The sequence below is a fragment of the Perognathus longimembris genome, chromosome 9, assembly GCF_023159225.1.
Source record: "Perognathus longimembris pacificus isolate PPM17 chromosome 9, ASM2315922v1, whole genome shotgun sequence".
Taxonomy (NCBI): Eukaryota; Metazoa; Chordata; class Mammalia; order Rodentia; family Heteromyidae; genus Perognathus; species Perognathus longimembris.
In genome coordinates this window covers 72,126,657-72,149,113 of record NC_063169.1, presented here as the reverse complement: position 1 = coordinate 72,149,113, position 22,457 = coordinate 72,126,657, and the positions used below count along the sequence as shown (strand labels likewise).

Here is a 22,457-nt window from a genome sequence, read left to right as displayed (position 1 = left end):
GAAAGTCCATGAGACTCTTATCTCCAATGAACTACCAGAAAACCAGATGTGGCACAGTGGCTCAAGTGGGAAGCGCCAGCGTTGGGCTGAAGAGCTCAGGGACAGAGCCCAGGCCCAGAGTTCAAGTCCCATGACTGACAAAATAAATAAATGAATAAAAATAAAATAAAAACTACCTTTGCGTGGGCTGGGAATATGGCCTAGTGGTAAAGTGCTCGCCTCGTAAAAACTTCCTTTGCTTTGATTTCAACTAACACTACATAAGTGTTTATAAAACATTTAGCTTCATATCACATGACAATAACTTAGTATACCTAAGAATATTCCCTTAATAACTGTCAGTTATTTAGCTAATCAATCTAAGTCCACTGCACCTTATCAAGCTTAAGACTGAAAAAATTAAAGTTCCAGATCCTAAAAACCACACAATATTGCAGTTAACACACAATGAGGGCTTACTACATGCTAGGTACAAAGAGTTCTACATTTAATTTCCCCAAACTGAGAAATGAGTACTACTCTCATCAAGTAGAGAAAAAGAGGACTCAGGGAGCCAAGATACACTGACCACAGTCACACTACTTTCCCAAGTAGAGCTAAGATCCAGCCAGCTTGAGCTGCCAGCCTTGGACTCAAGACAACGTGGTTCTGCTCACTGTGTCATCTAAAGTGAAGATGGCAGTAATTATAGTTTCTTTAATTTAACTTTACAGTAGGTACAAAACTAGTTTGAGAAGACATGAATGGATGAATAGGAGAAAAAAATCAGAGATTTAGAGATCAGCGACTGCTACTATCACTTACCAAGACAGAATTAGCAGTCAAGTAATGGGATGCATGCTAAATGTAGCCAGAAGCATAGCCCACTCTCTCCACACCTCACCCACCAGTCCCCCACGTCTGCCCGTGTGTGTTGGCTACACAATAGAAACACAAGCGTCAACACAACAGTTGCTTTTAATTTTTTATTTTTTGGTGCTGATCTGAGGCTCCAATTCAGGGCCTGGAGAACTGTCCCTGAGCTTATTTTGTTCAAGGCTATCACCCTACCACTAGAGCCACAGTCCCACATCTACTTCCAGCTTTTTTGGTAGGTTTAGTGGAGACAAGAGTCTCATAGATTTTCCTGCTCTGGCTGGCTTCAAGCTGCAATCCTCAGATCTCAGCCTCCTGAGTAGCAGGATTGTAGGTGCAAGCCATTAGTACCCAGTTGTTTTTGTTTTGTTTCTTTGCCAGTCCTGGGGCTTGAACTCAGGGCCTGGGCACTGTCCCTGAGCTTCTTTTGCTAAGGCTAGTGCTCTACCACTTGATCCACAGCGCCACTTCTGGCTTTTTCTGTTTATGTGGTACTGAGGAATCAAACCCAGGGCTTCATGCATGCTAGACAATCACTCTATCACTAAGCCACATTCCCAGCCCAACAGCTGCATTTTTGACTGAGCTAATTAACAATCACATGAAATTAAATCTCCCTTATTAGAATATAAAAATAAAATGAGCTTTGAGTCTAACAATGGCACTCTCTCTGCCCATAAAATATGTAGAATTCTAAGGGGCAAACAGCCTTGCATAGGGTCTACCAATACCAGCTACAGGAAAAGAAAAAGAGAACAGGAGCAAACTCTTCAAATTGTTCATGATTGAATCTACATACCTGATTTCTTCACTGGAAATATTCTAATTAACCCACATCTGTAGACAAGTGTACATCTAGGTGCTCTTCATAATAACCAGTAAAGATACTTACTAAAAAAGGAGTAACCACTCCCCAAACGTCGCTTCCTACCATGCATTAATTCAAAGAGAGGAGATACTTCTACCTGGTCTGAATTGGCCCCTGCAAAATGAACAGATTTTCCTTAGAGCCTCCTGTGCCTGCCTCTTCACAATTAAGACTATGGACTCACTGGAAACAAAGACTCATTAAATCTACTTGCCATCTCTACACCTGTCCACTAATGAGTCAATAAATATTGGGGGAATGAAGATGAATTGGAAAAAAACAAAAGCATGGTCCAGCATGGTACACATACTTGTAATCCTAACACTCGGAAGGCTTATGAGGCAGTAGGAGCACACAGACTGAGCTAAAGAACTATTAGATTCTATCTTCTGATATATTATTATACATTATTTTAAGAAAAAAACTTCACAATATTCACTATTTCGTATTCTTAGAAGAAGCTCTTTTGACTTCAACAAGTAGTTTGTGAAATTAACTTGATTATAATATGATCTCCTAGAGATCAAGACGAGAAACCGGTCCTAGAAACCGGTCCTATGTTTATTTTCGTAAGATCTAGTTTATGTTACTTCAAATGCTTAAGTAAACTAAGTTAACTATCTTTCTTAAAAATGTTACCTAATTTAATATCAACATAAAATTAGACTTATCAGTGAATGGAAACATATAGGAAGTCAAAATATACCACATCGCTGGGACAGCTGCTTTCAGAACAAAACTTTTCTTTCTTTCTTTCTTTTTTTTTTTTTTTTTTTTGGCCAGTCCTAGGCCGTGAACTCAGGGCCTGAGCACTGTCCCTGGCTTCTTTTTTGCTCAAGGCTAGCACTCTGCCACTTGAGCCACAGCGCCACTTCTGGCCATTTTCTGTGTATGTGGTGCTGAGGAATCGAACCCAGGGCCTCATGTATACAAGGCAAGCACTCTTGCCACTAGGCCATATTCCCAGCCCCAAAACTTTTCTTTTGATACTTACAAAAGTGGCTAGATTTAATTTGTAAATTTAAGAACTATCAAAATAAGAAACTGTGCAGAATTGTTCTTCTTCTGGAATTGAAAGACATTTTTTTATTTTTATCCTATGAGGAAAGAGACAAGAAATTCTGGACAATCCAAGGAAGAGCAATAAAAAATAAGGAAAAGCCAAAGATTTTTTTTAAAAAATTATGAAATCCTTATCTTACAAACCTCTTAGGTTTAAAGGGGGGGGGGGGGGGAATCTTCCCCAGACAGATCAAGGTACTTCAAACGAAGGTCAAAAAGACATTTCACAAGTGATGCTGACACAACTAGATACAGCAAAGACAAAACTAGGCCCATACATCATACTGTGCCTCAAGATAAACTCCAAATTGTTTGTTTAGTTTTTCTGCTGTTCCTGGAGCTTGAACTCTGAGTCTGGGCATTGTCCCTGAGCCTCTTTGTCCTCAAGCTAGTGCTCTAACCTTTGAGCCACAGCAACACTTCTAGCTTTTTCTGAGTAGTTTATTGGAGATAAGAATCTCCATGACTTTTCTGCCCAGGCTGAGTTCAAACCCCAATCCTCAGACCTCAACCTCTTGAGTAGCTAGTGAGCCACCAGTGCTCAGCTTTCCAAATTGTTAAGACAAAACAAAAGCAAGAAAATATGGGCAGAAAATTCCTACCCATTACTCAAAATCCTGAAACAACAAAAACAAAAAAAGTTTAAGTAATAACTCTAGGAAAAAAGCATTTCCAATATGCATCAGAAAAAAAATATGTAATAAGTAGTTCCTAAAATAACTAAAATATTATATGTAGTTACATATAAGAGTTCCTAAAATTTGAATAGATCAATAATCCAATAGAAATATGGACAAAAATTTAAAACTTCTAGTAGTTCCCGATGGGATATGCCCTTCCATACACAGTAAGAGGAATCATTTTATTTATGGCAAACCAACTCAAGGTAAGAGGCTTTCCCTCAACAGCTGGTGGCAAAAATCCAAAAGTCTGGCTGCATATTCCAGGTGGAGTTGGCAAGAAAAATACATCCCCACGGAGAACTTTTGGCAAAATCACACATACCTGCCTATTTTGGCATAGCAACCCTGTTTTGTGGAACTATCCCAAAGATAGACAAGTAAACATATGAATGGTGAATGAAAAATGTTGTTCACTGGGTTATTCACAAAAAGACCTAACATAAACAAGAATGAGGGACCAGGTAAAGGATTCTGGTAGATGTGAGTCATGGGATGAGATGCTGTCACAGGAGGAATAGGAAGAGCTGTGGGCCACTGCCAAAGACGCTCAGTGAGAAGAGAAGGAGCACAACAAGCACCAGGGACATGGGCAGAAACAAAAGCAATTTACACTTCCAGGAGTGTGTAAACCACAATATATGCTACAGAGCAGAGCTCTTCTACATATACTTTATCATATGACTTAGCTCTGGAACCATGCAATAATTTTAAATAACAAAAATTATATTTTAACAAAACACAATCACTGAAAATATAAAACAAACTGGGGGGAAGGCAAAGAAGAACTCAAGGAAAGGCTGGGGATATGGCCTAGTGGCAAGAGTGCCTGCCTCGTATACATGAGGCCCTGGGTTCAATTCCCCAGCACCACATATACAGAAAACGGCCAAAAGTGGCGCTGTGGCTCAAGTGGCAGAGTGCTAGCCTTGAGCAAAAAGAAGCCAGGGACAGTGCTCAGGCCCCGAGTCCAAGGCCCAGGACTGGCAAAAAAAAAAAAAGAACTCAAGGAAAAAGGGTGAAAAAGTGCAGCAGTGGAACTCACTGGACACTGATGAAAATGAACTATACAACTTATGAGTAGAGGCGAGAGGGAGGGACTGGGAGAGAATGAGGAAACATATGACACTATACAAAAGGAAATGTACTCATTACCTGACTCATGTAAATGTAACCCCTCTGTTCCTCACCTCTGTAATAATGAAGTAAATATGTATACATAACAAACAAATAAATCTATATTATTAAATTGGAAACATTGCTACACAGGAAAGATTTTTTTCCAAATGATTTAAGAAACATTTTTAAACAAGTCAGGCTCTGGTGGCTCATGTCTGTAATCCTACCAACTCAGGAGGCTGAGATCTGAGGATCAGCAGGAGCAGGAAAATTTGTGAGACTCTTATCTTCAATTGACCACCAAAGAAGCCAAAACTGAACCTTTGGTTCACGTGGTAGAGTGCTAGCCTTGGGTACACAAGCTCAGGAACAGTGCCCAGGCCCCAAGTTCAATCCCTAGAATTGGCACAAAAAAATTAAAAATCTGCAAAGAAGTATTAATCCTCACTCAGAAATCTTATTTGTAGTAGTGATGTATTATTTTATGTAATAATATAATAGAAAAAATTAATTCACTGTGTTAATACAGTGGCAATATTTTAATGTGAATAAAAAATAACATAAAAGAAATTAAGTAAAAACTCTGAATTAAAATATCAGCGCAAATATATCCTAATCCTAAAATATCAACACAAATACATGGATTCTTATATACATACACAATTTTCTAGTTTCTTCCCTGAAGAGACTTTGACATAAGAAAGATAACCTTCCAGAGTAGTGGCACCAACTAAGGGATGAGGATTTGGAGTTCAAGGTCAGCTTCAGCTACATAGGGAATTCAAAGCCAACCTCAACTACACAGTGAGATGTATCTCAAAAAAAAAAAAAAAAAAAAAAAACAGCCTGTAGAGATAAACATCTAAATCCTGGTCCTCCGGGAGAGACACTTTTATCCAGGTCCAGGTCAGAAAAAGTACAAGATGAGCTTGACATCATATTATGCTACAAAACAAACTCAAAGACTAACTGGTTTATGTCAAAAGAACCCTCTGGCCAGTCAAAAGGTACAGCCGGCCAATTCTGGAAACATCAGTTTATAAGACTGGTAAGGAACCTCACAATAGAGGGGCTGTTACAACTTGACCTGAAGTGATATGACATGAAATGTACAGCAGTACTTATAAAGCATGTCAAGTAACTGGTCCTGAATACATCAAGCCTTTAAAGCCAGACACTCGGGCTGGGGATATAGCCTAGTGGCAAGAGTGCCTGCCTCGGATACACGAGGCCCTAGGTTCGATTCCCCAGCACCACATATACAGAAAACGGCCAGAAGCGGCGCTGTGGCTCAAGTGGCAGAGTGCTAGCCTTGAGCGGGAAGAAGCCAGGGACAGTGCTCAGGCCCTGAGTCCAAGGCCCAGGACTGGCCAAAAAAAATAAAAATAAAATAAAAATAAAATAAAGCCAGACACTCCTATCAAGCTACCACCACTCTGAAAAAGACACACACACACACACACACACACACACACACACACAAAATTAAGAATAGGAACGTTCTACCCCCAAAACTAATCAACTGTCCTTAAAAACTCTGCAGCATGAAACAAATGCTCTAAGATTAAAAGAGAAGTAAAATAATTGCAGTGTGTAGAATATGTCTGGCTACAATTCAAATTTAAGAGACACAGGAAAATCTGAGTTAGAAACAAGCAATTTGATAATAACAAAGAATTGTGGTTAATTTTGATAGGATTCTGAATTATGGTAAGTTTCTTTAAATGTATACTGAGGGAGAAAAAATGAATTGCGAAGGTACGATTTTGAAAACTCTGAAGTCCTGATGGATAAACTACATGCATATAGGAATTTTCCTATCAAAACTGTTTGATAGATAATTAAAATGCAATTGTAAACTAAGTATCATTAAATGCAAAATAAAATGATTTTCATTAAAAAAATACAAGCTACTCTAGAAAAAAAAACTCAAAGAACCTGATTCCATAAACAAGCAATGAACTAAATTTCTAAGCCAAAGCTATCTGGCTTACAATGAATAAAGAACAAACGCTGGTGCAAAAAGTGAGAAGATGAGAGTGAGGTGGAGCCGCGGAACCGGCAGCTCAAGCCCCAAAACAGCCATGCGGCCCTGACAAGACAGCAGAGCTCTCTCAAGGCTGCTGACCCATACAGCGGGGGGGTAACTGCTTTATATCGCTGTGGTTTTGTAGTTACTAAGTGATTGATAGTATATGAAGCCATCTGCCACAAATAAGGCAGTTGATGCAAATGAGTGTTCCAACTTACAAACCAAAACTTTTTCCAAGCTGGGCATACAAAAAGAAAGTATAACATGTCTTCATGTTAAAAGATAATAACTATGTTCCTGAATTCTGCCTCAGTGTTATAATGCCCAAAAGAAAATTAAAGCAGAAAAAATGAGTTAATTTATTTGATAAGATGTAGAGTGTGTGTGTGTGTGTGTGTGTGTGTGTGTGTGTGTGTGTGTGTGTGTGTGTGTGTGTTGGTCCTGGGGCTCAGGACCTGGGCACTGTCCCTCCCACTTTTATATTTGAGGTTAGTGCTCTACCACTTGAGCCACAGCTCCACTTCTGGCTAACTGGTGGTCAACTGGAGTTAAGAGTGTTAGAGTTTTTCCTGCACTGGCTGGCTTCCTCAGATCTTAGTCTTCAGAGTAGCTAGCATTACAGGCAGAAGCCACTGATGCCTAGCTAAAATTCTTTTTTTATGCACACAAAATATTAGTGAGAAGTTTCTAGGTTTGAATAAGAGTAATACGTGATACTTATCATATATGAGATTTACAGTATCTATGATGTCAAACTTCATGAAATCAAAGCAACTTAAAGAAGCTTCCTATCATCAAAACACTGCCATCTATACCTTTTAGTATACTCAAAATTGAACTCCTAGCACTCAACGCATTTTGACTAAGCAAAAAAAAAAAAAAAAAAAAAATCAAGGTACTTACCTACATTTAAAATATCTCCAAATCTACTACAGTATTGCACTAGCAAACCAGACATTCTAAAAATTTAGGCAGTTTCTCAAGTACTCTGTTAAGGCATTTCAGGTCTGACATAAGACAGACATGTGGGGATTAGGAAAGAAGTGAAAAGAGCAATTAAAAGCAAAGTAATTTTTGAGTTAGTTTTTCTACTTTCTAGTTGGAATTTTACAAACAAGGACCAAAAAAAACTTAGTTGCTTTTATTTCAAGTATTCAACATCCTGCCCTTGGTATCAAGAGCCAACCTATACCACAAGTTGGTATTTGGTGCCACCCAGTACCTCCTGTCTACCTTCCTGTTTCACTGTGTACCAAATGATTTCAACAGACTGGAATGCCAGTTGGTACCAGGCAAAATGAAAACAAAGAGGTAAGCTGCCTAATTCAGCATAGCAATTCTGGAAAGGTCAAAAGGTTAAGGAAGATTTTGTTTTTTTTTTTTTTTTTTTTTTTGGCCAGTCCTGGGCCTTGGACTCAGGGCCTGAGCACTGTCCCTGGCTTCTTCCAGCTCAAGGCTAGCACTCTGCCACTTGAGCCACAGCGCCACTTCTGGCAGTTTTCTGTATATGTGGTGCTGGGGAATCGAACCTAGGGCCTCGTGTATCCGAGGCAGGCACTCTTGCCACTAGGCTATATCCCCAGCCCCAAGGAAGATTTTTAACAGCTAATATTTACAAGGGGAACATAGAGACTCTTACCTAGGGGCAAAACGTTTTGAAACCTATGAAAACAGCTGACAGTTCAAATGACATAATTTGAGAAAAGAGCAAACTATTAGGAAAGGAGCCAGTCACTGGAGGGGTCCCCCCCTTCCGCAAAGTTGGGGGACTCTTTTACTAGAACAACTGTCTCAGCTCCTGCTCTTTGAAGTCTCCCACAAAGGTAGACAGCTCAGGCCAACACATACAGACATGCTAGAAAGAGTACCTGGAATAAGGTCTTGGGATATCATGGTATACCCAAAAGATAGGAATACCAAGTGCTACCAAGTGTTAAATTCCATGACACAAAACCCCAATATCAATTATTCTGTTTTTGGTTGTTTTATGTTCTTGTTTTTGCCAGTCCTGGGGCTTGGACTCAGGGCCTGAGCACTGTCCCTGGTTTCTTTTTGCTCAAGGCTAGCACTCTACCACTTGAGTCACACTACCACTTCTGGCTTTTTCTGGGTATATGGTGCTGAGGAATCAAACCCAGGGCCTCATGCATGCAAGGTATTCCCAGCCCTGATTCTGTTTTTATACAGCTATACTATTCAGGAAATCTCACTTAAGGACGCCTTTGAAAAAGGTACTACTACCATTTTTAGATACAACTTATTATACATAAAAGCAGAACAAGAATTGTTTTAATTTTAAGATATAAAATGCAGATTCAACCTTAAACATACAAAATTAAACCTAACATATTGCAGGAAAGTGCCCCTCCTCCACAAATAACATCAAATGATAGTTAAGCATACAGATCTGAATTTCCATCCTGAATAGACAAGAAAAACGTCCTGCTGAAATCAAGAATAAATGTCAATCTGGTGGCACTGGCTGACATTTGTAATCCTAGCTACTCGGGAGACTGATATGTGAGGATCGTGGTTTTTTAAGCAGATGGGAAGAAAAATCTCGAAGACTTATTTCCAATTAACCAGCAAAAAGCCAGAAGTAGAACTGTGTCTCAAGTGATGGAGCACCTGGCTTGAGCAAAAAGCTAAGCAAGATTACAAGGCTGAGTTCAAGCCCTACTAAAAGCACTAAATAAACAATAATAAATCCATTAGTCTCTTACTGTATACATTCTTCAGTTACCTATGGTGTGTATTATGTCCTCCTCTGAAGCCTCAGAAAGATACAATGGAGCAGATATTGGTGGCTCACACTTCTAATCATAGCTACTCAAGAGGCTGAGATCTGAGACTCATCCTCAACTAAGCATAAAAGAACAAAACAAAGCAAAACAACAACAACCAAAAAACAAAACAAAACAAAACACTGGAAATGGAGCTGTGTCTCAAGTGGTAGAGCCCTAGCCTTGAACAAAAAACAAAACGCTCCGGGACAGCACCTGGATCATAAATTCAAGCCCTAGGACCAGCACACAAAAAAGAAAGAAAAGAACAATGAGTCAAAATGAAAACCAAAACATTCATGTACAATATGTAAGTGCATGAGCTATGAGCTAAACAAGAGATGTCTTATTGTTCTGTGCTTATAGCTCTTTCTGAAAATTAAGTTCTAAAATACTGTTTTTAAATTATCTTCCTATAAAAGATTTAGACACTGCTTTCAATACAGTGATCTTAAATTTAGTGATTTTGCAGATACACTGGTTAGCAGAAGGTTCTAGAATCAGACTCCCTAGGTTCAAATCACTGTGTGTGTGCGAATGATTAGCTGCAGACTCTCATGCAAGCTCTTTTATCCACAACTGGGAAGAGCATAGGTACTCACCTCACAGAGCTGCCATGAGAACTAAAAGATAATACATGCAGAGCACTTACACAACATAAGATATATAGTAGGCACTCAGTAAATGTGAACTATTGTAACTGTTACTGAAATAACTTAGGTAGGTTTTAATGAGTGGAATCCTGGCAGAGATGTCAGTGACTAAGAAACATGATTGAGGAAGAGTGAATTCAATCAAAGCATAATGTGTGCCTGCACAAAAATAACCAGTAAAACCCCCTTGTACAATTAATATGTACTAATAATTATTTTAAAAACCAGCCAACATGCCCTTTGGTTGCACACTAGGAAAATCTTTAAGAAAAAAAGAAAGAAAGAAAGAAAACATAATCTGGTACTGCCTAAAATACAACTGTCCAGATACAACATAGATATAGCTGGGTTTTTTTTCCAAAAGCATAAAATAAAATCATAAAAGAGCCTGGAAGCAATGAAGACTTTCTTCAAATGGCAGAACACTAAGTAATTTGTAATCTGCTATCTTTGTTTCTATTAGTATTTCCCAAATAATCTAAAAGTAGTCTTCATACTACAAAAAAATGCACTACTTCATGCCCAACCACATTTTCAAGAAGATACTTTTACAACAAAATGATATAATTATTTTTATCTCCTTCCTATTTTACTACTCTTAATTTTCATTATCCTTGATAGTCCCCCAAAACAGCAATTTCATAAGGGTTATAAAATTTTTAACTAAAATTAGCAGGTTTAGCATAAAAATCATCATTAACTATACCATCAACTCAACAAGGTCCCCATGGTCAAACTTGAATTAAACCCATATTTTTAAACATTCAAAACTCTAAACATTAAATGCAATGAAATCACTGTCCATGGTACTCCTGGCAGCCTTCTCCTCCTTTTGGATAGGCAAGAGCATAGCTGTTCTAAAGAGGAATCATTGCAAATTCATATATTCAGCAGCTAAGATCCCTGCTTGGATTTTTATTAGCCCTCATAAATTAACATTTACTAACAAGCATGTTTCACTAAATGGTTAAAAAGTCTAACTTCAAAATTGTTTAGTAAAACTATTCATAATAATAAAGCGATCATCCAGTCAAACTGAATCCACACCATAATTAAGAACACAATATATTAGCTGCCAAGCAAGTTGCTAGTGAATACTAATGTTAATCTCAAATGCTGCTTATCTGAAATATAAACCCACAAATTATTCTGAAGTATTAAAATTCCAAATGTGCATAATTGGAATTAAGAATATAAATACTGTCTTGTTTGTAAGTCTGTCTGTCAAAACAGCTAAGAAAAAAAATAAAACTAAACACAATATTTAAGTTCAAACTAGAAATTACCAATGACTTAAAAATAGTAAGTCCAGGTTTTTGCCAACAATATAGTTGATATGAAAATATAATGGAATGGACCTGGAATCTTATTTAAAAGCTCATATAATATTACAGTGTACTAAATAACAAACATTCTTTACAACCCATGGAGAACTGTCATATATCATACAAGCACTGTTGTAGGAATCTAGAGCACCCAAAATTTATTCAGGCAGTAGATATCCACCTAAAAACATTTGAAAGATGTCCTCCCAACTATAGATTTCAAACTGGGCATGTATGTAGAAAGTTAGAAAATCTCAAAGTATAGTGAGTTTTAAATAGGTGAGGATCTCAGTGATCCTATTTTCCTTCTCATTTCATTTTTCTCTACCAAACATACAGAACTAGATTCAAAGCAAAAAGGTAAAAACCCAGTAATCCTAAGTTTCAACACAAAATTGGTAACAGCACAAAATGAACCACAAGACAAAATGGTTTAGGTTCTGGAAAAATTACTAAATAGAATTATAGGTCCCCAAGTAAGGCACGACTGTGAAGAGACAGGGGAAAGGGCCCATTCTCAAAGAAAAAAGAAGTTCCTAAAGGGCAACACTTGCCTGATTTTCTTTCTCAGAACACACATGAAACCAAGCAGTAGACATCCATGAGCTAGATTTTAGTCAAACAACTTGGACCACTTAGCCAATAAAACCATCTCAAACAAGAATAACATGAGCATTTTCTCGTGGGTCAAACACTTCTATCTTGAAAGTCAGAGACACTCTGAGTCTGAGTTGTAGGAGGCAAGGCACATCTCCCACTTGGAGGCAACCCACTGACGGCTTGCCCACAGAGCTGGACTCAACTGGAATATGTGTATATGTGTGTAACCTCAGATGTCATTGTACGAAAAAGGAAGCTACACTGAAAACACAATGGAAATGTGAGTATTCTGTGAACATGATCTGGTTCTGCCTGCCTAGGGCCAGTGAGTAAACTTGAAGAAGTTTCAAAGTGCAGAAACTGAAAAAAAACAAAAAACAGTTCAAGCAAGACGATACCGAAAGTGCCCAACAGCCACTGGAGACAGCCCTGATGTGCACCAGCTCTCCCACTGTAATTAACAGTGCACATTTTCAGTCACAGAGCATTCCAAATGGTCATCCTAATTGTAAGGTACTCGTATCACAAACAGTAAACCTAGCCAACCTGCGCCCAAGTGTGATCAAAAAATGGTAAAAATTCAGTTATTTTCTGTAAATGGCATACTTTTCTTTAATACTACATTTCTTCCAAGAGCAAGTACAGAAATGTTGGCTGTTTTTACAACCATAAGTAAACTACCTGATTTCAATTCTTCTAAATAATTTCATTGGGGGCTGGGAATATGGCCTAGCAGTGAAGTGCTCGCCTCGCATACATGAAGCCCTGGGTTCGATTCCTCAGCATCACATATATAGGAAAAAGCTGGAAGTGGCGCTGTGGCTCAAGAGGTAGAGTGCTAGCCTTGAGCAAAAAGAAGCCAGGGACAGTGCTCAGGCCCTGAGTCCATGCCCCAGGATAGGCAACAAAAACAAAACAAATAAACTAAATAATTTCATTGCTAATATACACAGGTAAATTTGTAGGAACACAACTTCATGAATTCCTCCACTTTTGGAATCAACTTATCTTAGAAAAATAATCTCCACCTATGTGCTTATTTTCATTTCATTAAGTAAATTCATTCTCTAAATTAAATTACAATGTAAGTTTTGGTCACTCACATATATCAAAATAGTGAGTTGACTTTCATTGTTGCTGCAATAAAATCTAAGCCAGACAATGTGAGGTCTGCAAAAAACACATGCCCCTTGCCACCTCAGCCTGCATAAACTCAATGAAGAATCCCAAGGACTAGAGACTTTCTGAGTTTGGATTTTTCCTGATTTTGTAATATAGACATATACATAATGAGAAGTCTTGGGAAAGGCATCTGAACATGAAATTCATTTATGCTTCATATACATTATATTCACAAAGCCTGATGGTATTTTATACAGCATTCTTATTGTGCCTCCATTGTAAATATAATCTGTCACAGGAGATCGGATGTGAAATTTTCCACTTGTGGTATCATACTGGCATTCAAAATATTTTGGATTTGAGCATATGGGGTTTTGCCTTTTAGATTCAGGTACTCAACCTAAAGATAGTAAGAAAATCTTCTGCTCACAAATGAAAAAAGCCTACCTTTGACAAGGTGCATATAACCACCGTCAGCTCACTATCATTCACTATTACTAGAAGCCCACCAAGGCTTTTCAGACCTTATCAGAACGTCAATACCGGCCCACACCAGTAAGTCCAGAGCTACTAAAGAGAAAGGATGGGGCTGGTAAGGTGTGGAGTGCTGCCTGCCTACATCTTCCTTGTGAGTAAAAACAGGTCAATCAAAGGCGCATCAGATGCCTAGTACTGGCAGCATCAATGTAGTGAGCAGCACTGGAGGGGGAAATAAAGCTGCCTAAACAAGAACCAATGTAAAGACAGGTAAACTTTTCTTTTTGTCCAAGACTCAAAACTTGGTACCTGACATTTTCACTCACTGGCTAGAGCACTCTACCAACTGAGTCACACCTCTAATCCCAAATTAGCTAAAATTTTATCTTCTCCAAAGCTACTTACACATTGGTAAGCACAGCAAAATCAATATTTATTAACATTCTCAGACATTATACCTAAGTTCATATATAGCAAAACTGTTCAGAAACAACCTAACATTTAATGCCTAGCAATAATGCTTATTAACACATTACAACTGCTCAAATAAATACCTAGTGACATAACCACACACTTAAGATTCCCACCAATTAGGTACCATATACAGGTACGGTCCCTGTATTTTTCCATATGAAAGGCCATTTTTACTGATATTCTACTACAGATATTCAAACACGACACAAATTTAATCACAATGAAAAAAGTCTATAAAAGTCCATGGTTACATTCCATTTACATTACTCCATTAGGTCAACAGATTACACAAAGTAAAAAAAAAAATTTTTCCCTGACACAAGAGCAAATTGAAACTGAGCTGGATGCAGCGCCAATTAATGATATATAAACATTAGATGAGCCACGCCTCAGACTGGTAGGAACATATACTTACAAACAAAAGTGAAACTAGTTATCAGTTATTACAACAATGAGATTTTAAAAGTTTGTAACTAGTGTTTTTAACAACAATAAATAAAGGAAAGAAGGGAGCAAACAAGCCAGCCAGGTATAGTGGTTAAGACCTGTAACCGAGCACACTGGGAAGGCTGAGGCAGGCAGGCAAGCAAGATCCTGTCTCCAAAAACAATGAAAGCTGGGAAGACAGATGCCTATGAATACTAAATAGCATTCACATATTTCACTCCTTATCAGTCACCAGGAAAAAAAAAAAGAGATTTTCAGCAGTACAAAAGCTTCAAGATACAACTGTTTTCAAAAACAGTTTCAAAAAAAAAAAAACACAACCAAAAAAAAACCAGTTTCAAACACAGGTAAGCTGAATGATAAAGCATCATTACAATCTAAGTGTCAGTTTGGAATACAGATTCATGTACACTAAATTATGCAATCATCACCTATTCACCTGAAAACTTCCTATTCCACCTCTACTGACAAATGAAAAGTTATTTTTACACACATCTCTGAGTAATATGAATCACTCACAACATTACTTCTCAGGATTAATCCAAGTATTAAAATAAAACACATTTACCTATAACAAAAGGTATGTAAGAGTCCACACAGATGCTGGGTTATTTTTATATTAGGGAAAAAGGAGGCAAGGAACTCAAGAAATTAAATAAACAACTGGCTGGGAATGTGGCTTAGTGGTAGAGTGCTTGCCTAGCATGCAGGAAGCCCAGGGTTTGATTCCTCAGCACCACATGAACAGAAAAGGCCAGAAGTGGAGCTGTGGCTCAAGAGGTTAGTGCTAGCCTTGAGCAAAAAGATGCCAGGGACAGTGCTCAGGCCCTGAGTCTAAGCCCTAGGACTAGCAAAAAAGAAAAAAAAAATCTAAAGCTAAATGCTCAATTCCTAGCACAATGTTTTTACATTTAAGTATTGCCCTTATGAAAAACTAAACATGAAAACATAAATCTCGATTAGTCTAATCAACAATTTTCAATATATTTTTTAAGCATGTAATCCTAGTTTGTCAGGAGTAAATGTGTACACACAAAGGAAGTCATTCCACAAAAGGGCACCTACCATGTGAAGAGAGGGGAACTGAATTCCTGACTTTGTGGGCTGAGGGAGGGGTAGGTACAAGCTCAAACCACAAGCCATTTCAAGCTGGAGCCAACAGGGAGGAGACCTTTAAGTGACCAGAGAAGCCCTCTTCTAAGGAGGCACTGGGAAATATGGCTAGCAGGAAGCACTCTAACATCAAACAATTAGGAAGCCCTAAAGAAATAAAGCCTCAACACAAAAACGAGGTAAGGAGTACTATAAAGCTGTAAGCAGGGCATAAAAAATACAAGTCCCTGTATTATAGGTTCCTATAATTAGGGTATTCATTCAACTTAACACCAACTTCCTGGTGATAAGATGTCAACACTACTGTTTGGAGGGTCAACTCTTATTTAATAAATGACAAAAGAACCTAGGACCCAAGTGAGGAAAGGGCTAAAAAAATGACAACATGTACGCTTTCAGGAAGCCCTTCTTTTACGCACAAATGCAAAGTTGAGGGGAAAAAGGCACACCAAATATTATTAGCGGTTATCAATCCTGTCTAAAATCACCCATCAGACATGATGGAGTCTTAAACTCTAATGAGAGACACTGAACACTGTACCCAAATAAGCAAGCCAGAAATATTATACTTTCATATAGACAAAAAGATTAGCCAAGTAAATAAATACAAGGCTTACGTTTTATTTGTGTGAATCAACTTCTACAGTTATTGGTTCAACATTTCCAGAGCACCTAATAAGGACTACTGCAACTCCTAGATTCCTGTAGAAAACTAAAATAAAAAAAACAAACTAATTTGCAATGATCAAATTGCAAATAACAATCATTACGTGGTTAAAAAATATTCTCAATCAAGCTGAAATAAAGCCAACTAAAACCACTGGACCCAACATACTCATTTAGATTATTAAGTTCACCCACATTATCATAAAAGACACAACATATTAAATGTAAAGCTTAACTTTTAAGACCAGAACAATTCTGATGGTATACAAAGCTCCTCCAAAAAACAAAATAGGATGATGTGTAAGTTGGTCACTCTGTGATGGCAACGCTAGGACAAATTAACCGGGACATTTTGGAAAAACAATTTATTATGAAAGGCTTCAAATACAACTCTAAAGTTAATTCTTAAAACAGAAACCTTCAGATAGAAGAGCAAAACTAGCAAGAATAAATTTCTATTTAAAAAGTACCAACACACAAACTTTTCACCTGTAGAATTGCAAAAAGTGGTTTTCCAAATGACAGGCCAATTTTACTTTAATAATTATTCGTATCTCCTGACAACAGTATAAGTTTCAACTGGATGCTCAAAAAAAATTCAATTTAACCAATTATAATTTTCTGCTATCAGCTGTTGTTAAATTGTCCATTTTTAAAAGACCAAAGGGTAAGTCAAGTTCTCCGTTACTAAACTGAAAAGATTCCTTTCTTCAACTGGACTTGAGAAATCTCTCTCAAAAACAAACAAAAAAAAAAAACATTCAAACAAAAAAAAAAAACCAAAAGGACTATGTACCAAGATATTTTACATCCAAATTTTATCTTGGCATTAAAAGAATGAACTCATTATTCTGAAAGACAACATATTTCTGCAACTAAATTACTGCACGTCATCTTTCAGAAGAAGTGCTGGCAAGTCTATGAATGAATGCTCAACTACACAGTAGTAAATTTGCTCGCTAGAACCGAACTCATAAAATCATTACAGAGGATGAGTGATGAATCAGGCATAACTCAACACCAGTGCTCAGACTGGCAACCTGAACCTAGTCATTTCTATTAGCACCGCGGTAAGCGTTGAGACGAACAGCTCTAACCATGTAAAGGGTGGACACAGAAGGCTGGAAGGCAAAAGGAAGACAGCCCTCCCCCCCCCCCAGGAGACACCAACAAGTCAAAGTCAAATTTGTTCAACAATATAAACGGAGGTTTAATGAAAATGACAAGGGATTTATTTAACGTCATGAGAATGTTAAAAATCTGTCCGATGTGTTGGTGCATTTTATTTTAGCAAGTACTTTTAACCTTCAATCCCGATTACCACAAATCAAAACTACATTTGTGAAAAGAATCTCCGGAGCGGAGAAAGCGTTTGGGCGTGCAGCTGGAACCTTCAGAAAAGGCCCCTCGCTCCCCTCGCTGGGGGCCGGCGGGGGGGACCCCCGCCCCCCGCCCCTCACCTCGGGCGGCCGACCACCGCGCCCGAGCCTGCGGCTCCGACATTTTTAAGAAACCTTCCCACGGGGCCAGGGCGCCGGAGGGGGCAGGGGGATGATGTCCCCCCTCCTCGGGGGGGGGGGGGGGAGCAGGCCGCCGCCGCCGCCCCCGGGGCCCGGGCTCGCCTCCGGTGCGGACCCCAGGCCCGCCCAGGGCGACCTGAGCCCCAGGCCCGCCACCGCGGGCCCTGGCCAGCCAGTCACGTGCTCCGAGTGACCGCCATCAGAGCAGCCGCCGGGGGTCAGCGCTCAAAGTCCGACCCTCGGGCCTCCGGAGCCGGCGACCCCACGAGCGCGCGCGCACACCCCCCCCCCCGGCAGGCGGCCAGGCAGGCCCGGGGCCCACGGGCTGGGGCCCAGGACCCAGGTAGGGGCCCCCGGGGCACAGGGAGGGGACCCAGAACACAGATAGGAACCCGGGACCCAGGTAAGGGCCTGGGCACGGGCAGGAACCCGGACACAGGTGGGGGCACAGGTGGAGCCGGGGCACAGGTGGGGGCACAGGTGGAGCCGGGGCACAGGTGGGGGCACAGGTGGAGCCGGGGCACAGGTGGGGGCACAGGTGGAGCCGGGGCACAGGTGGGGGCACAGGTGGAGCCGGGGCACAGGTGGGGGCACAGGTGGAGCCGGGGCACAGGTGGGGGCACAGGTGGACCGGGGCACAGGTGGGGGCACAGGTGGAGCCGGGGCACAGGTGGGGGCACAGGTGGACCGGGGCACAGGTGGGGGCACAGGTGGAGCCGGGGCACAGGTGGAGCCGGGGCACAGGTGGAGCCGGGGCACAGGTGGAGCCGGGGCACAGGTGGAGCCGGGGCACAGGTGGAGCCGGGGCACAGGTGGGGGCACAGGTGGAGCCGGGGCACAGGTGGGGGCACAGGTGGAGCCGGGGCACAGGTGGGGGCACAGGTGGAGCCGGGGCACAGGTGGAGCCCGGGGCACAGGTGGGGGCACAGGTGTAGCCGGGGCACATGTGGGGGCACAGGTAGGAACCCGGGGCACAGGTAGGAACCCGGGGCACAGGTAGGAACCCGGGGCACGGGTAGGAACCCGGGGCACAGGTAGGAACCCGGGGCACAGGTAGGAACCCGGGGCACAGGTAGGAACCCGGGGCACAGGTAGGAACCCGGGGCACAGGTAGGAACCCGGGGCACAGGTAGGAACCCGGGGCACGGGTAGGAACCCGGGGCACAGGTAGGAACCCGGGGCACGGGTAGGAACCCGAGGCTGGGGTAGGAACCCGAGGCTGGGGTAGGAACCCGGGGCACGGGTAGGAACCCGAGGCTGGGGTAGGAACCCGGGACACGGGCAGGAACCCGAGGCTGGGGTAGGAAGGAGCCTAGGACACCGGTAGGGAGCCCGGGACCCAGGTGGAGCCCGGGGACGCCGGTGGGAGCCCGGGACACAGGAGGGCGGGCCTCCCGGCGGCCCAACGCCCCACCCAGGACCCCACCCGGCCAGAGGGTCGCGGGCGGCGGCGGGAAAGCGCCCGGGACCGACGCGCGGGGTCGGCGGGCGGAGGCCGTGCGAGGGGCGGGGAGGGGGCGCGGCGGGCGGGGCGGCCCGGGCCGCCGGGGAGGGCGGGGTCCGCGCTCGGCGCTGCGGGGCTCCCCTGGCGGGGGAGGGGGGAGGGGGGAGGGGGGAGGGCGGAGGGGGGAGGGGGGAGGAAGGGAGTGACGCCGGACCCCGCGCCCCGCGGCGACCCCGGCTGCCCGCCCGCCCGCCCGCCCGCCGCGCCCCCTCCCCCGGCCGCCCCCGCCCCTCCCCCTCCCCCTCCCCCTCCCCGCCGGCCCCGGCCCCGGCCGCGGCGGCGGCGCCCTCACCTCGGTCGGCTGGCTGATCTCGAACAGGTCCAGCCGGTTGGCGTTCCAGTGGTGGATGATGTCGGCCAGCTTCCGCCGCTCCTCGTCCCGGCCGCCCGCCGACATGGTGGCGGCCGCGCTCCGCCCCGCGGCCGCCGGCCGGGCCCGAGCTCCGCAGGCCGCCTCGCCCCCGCCGCCCCGCCGCCCCGCCGCCCCGCCGCCGCGCGTCCTCCGCCGGGCTCGGCTCGCGTCCGGCCCGCGCCGCCTCAGCCCGCCTCAGCCCGCCTCAGCCGCGGCCGGTGCGCCGAGCGCCGCGCCCCGCCTGCCGCCGTGCGCGCCCGCCGTGCGCGCCGCCGCCACACCTCCGCCGTGCGCGCGCCCGCCGCGCACCTCCGCCGTGCGCGCGCGCACCTCCGCGCCGCTCCGCTAGGTGCTGCTGCGCCGCCGGAGGCGGCCGGGCGGCCGGGGCGGCCGGGGCGGCCGGGGCTCGGGGCCGCGGGTCGGGGCGCCCGCCGGGCCCGCGTCTACACGGGCGCCCCGCTCTCACCGGCGGCGCTGGGCCCGAAAGGCGCCGCCTGGTTCCGACGTGCGGGGGGGGGGGGGGGAGCGGGGGGTGCCGGGTCGCGCGCGGCCCTCGCGACGGCGGACAGGTGGGTGTGGGCCGGCGCGCGCGCCCCGCGGGGCCGGGGGGTGCGGAGGTGCGGGGCCGGGGCGCCGGGAGGCCGCGCCCGCCGCGGAGCCACACCTGCCCGCCCCCGCGGTCGCCGGCCGCGCGCCCCGCGACTCCGGGGCCGGCCCCGCCCGCCCCCTTCCCCGCGCGGAGAGGGCGCTCCTCACCGGGCCGCGCTCGCCGGGCGCGGGGAGCCGGAGGCGCCGCACCCCCGCCACGGGGCGTCCGTCCCCGCGCTGCCGCGTGGCGGCCTGCATCGGTGCGTGCGGTGGGCTCCGAGCTCCCGCGCCCCGGCGGGCGGGCGGGCGGGCGGGCGGGCGCGGCCCCTCTCCAGGCCCCGCGCGGGCCTCCCCACCACCCCCCCCCCGACCCCGGGCCGCCAGCCACGTGGGAAGAACGGACTGCGGGGGCCGGGCCTTGACCTGGAGGGCCACCGGGAGTGCGGAGGGTTTGCAGACCTAGCCGTGAGCCGCCCAGGAGCGGGGGGGCGGGGGGGGGGGTCCTGGCCGCCCTGCTGAAGAAAACTGGGTGCTGCTGGAGAGGAAGGGTGGGCCCTGTGGGGGACCCCCTGCGGAGTGCCCGCCGCGCCCTGCAGAGCCCAGCCCCGAGCCAGCCGGAGCTGGAAGCCAGCTTGGTGCACAGGAAAGGCGCTGAGTAGTCTTCACTATTGTTTTCCAGAGTCATTAAAAATTCCATTTGAAAGAGGATGAACATGGTTGAAATAGATGGTCAGTTTCTACGCGATGACATAAATACATCAAATATATATCATATACGTGATATAATACACAGTTCATATGTGATAGTACAGCTTTGTACACTATAAATATATCGTTTATATACTCCGTAAACATTTTATACATTTACAAACATATTTTTATATATAATATCAGGACTTTCTGGCTCTCTGGTGGTTAGTTGGAGATAAGAGACTCATGGGCTTTTCAGGTTGGATTCAAATTGTGATCCTCAGGTCTCAGCTTCCTGAGCACCCAGGATTACAGGCATAAGCAAGTGGTGCCCACCTACAGCAACTATTTCTAATGACCAATAGATCATATAATTTTATAAGTTACACATTTCTGCACACTAATCACATTTTGAAATCATCTTACAACTCCCTCCAGTAGGTAGATCAAAGATGCTCTTTAAACAAAAAGTAAAAGGATATAATGGAGATGCAACCATTGGACTTCACAGGATAACTTATGTCCCATAGTAGCCTCAAGTCAAATAGGAAATTCGATTTCCATATTTATCTACTACTTTACCCCATAAAGGGAGAAGCAGACCTTTCTACTCCACTTTTTTCATTAGATTCCCATGTTCCTACTGTTTAGGTTTGGGGTTAGGATACCTAATAGAGTTTCCAAGAAGAAAGCTTTACAGAGGAAAGTAGCAATTAATAAAGTTTTTAAAATAGGGATTTAATCAAAGCTAAGAAAAAAAAAAACTAACCTTACCAACCCAGGGAGACATCTGTGTTGTCTACCATTTCATTACTGAAGATGAACAAGTTATCCAAGACAAATTATCTCCATGGAATGCAAAGAAAATGAATGTTTCTTTATGGAAGGCCTACAAAGGGAATCACACCTTGAAAATCGTTTAATGCGTGGGAGAATTGCTTTAATTGCCTTTATGCAGTATCGTGTGATAGCCTAAGTAAAAATTAGGCCGTTTATATCCTGAAAATCATTTGTGAATATTAGGACTTAAGTGAAATTGTGGCATTGGGTCTTTGGTTTCTTTTTCTAGGTTTGCCTCCCCTTCCTTCTTTCCAGAAGTTGCTCTCAGCTCTCCAGGCATCTGTGCCTCCTTCTGGAGTGGGAAGTGCTCTTGAAAATGCAGTGCAACTGAAACACGTTGAAAGTGCTCATGCCAGGTGCTGGAGGCTCAAGCCTGTAATCTTAACTAATTAGAAAGCTGAGATCTGAGCACTGTGGTCTGAAGCCAGCTTGGGTAGGAAAGTCCAGGAGACCCTTATCTCCAATTAAACAGCAAAAAGCTGGAAGCGGAGTTGTGGCATAAGTGATCCAGTGGTAGCCTTGAGTGAAAAAAAAAAAAAAAGGACCTTAAATCCCTGAGTTCAAGTCCCAGTACTGGCACAAAAACAATAATAAAATAAATAGAAGTACTGCTGTAGGCTTGAGAGTGTAGCTCAGGAGCACTTGATTGGCAAGCACAAGGCAATCCCCAGAACCATCAAAAAAAAA

The 22,457-nt window shown here is 43.9% G+C and overlaps 1 protein-coding gene across 15 annotated transcripts in view; it reads right to left on the bottom strand.

Annotated features, from left to right (window-relative positions):
• Positions 1-19,840, bottom strand: part of Afdn (afadin, adherens junction formation factor) — a 117,460-nt gene extending 97,620 nt beyond the window's left edge. For 14 of the 15 annotated variants that reach the window (XM_048354438.1, XM_048354446.1, XM_048354442.1 and 11 more), the window contains exon 1: positions 19,593-19,746. In XM_048354438.1, coding sequence (XP_048210395.1) covers positions 19,593-19,697 — 105 coding nt within the window. In that variant the 5' untranslated portion in view covers positions 19,698-19,746. Of the gene's footprint in view, positions 1-19,592 lie in introns of all 15 variants that reach the window. The other variant, XM_048354440.1, reaches the window with a different exon arrangement.
• Positions 19,841-22,457: the final 2,617 nt, after the last annotated feature.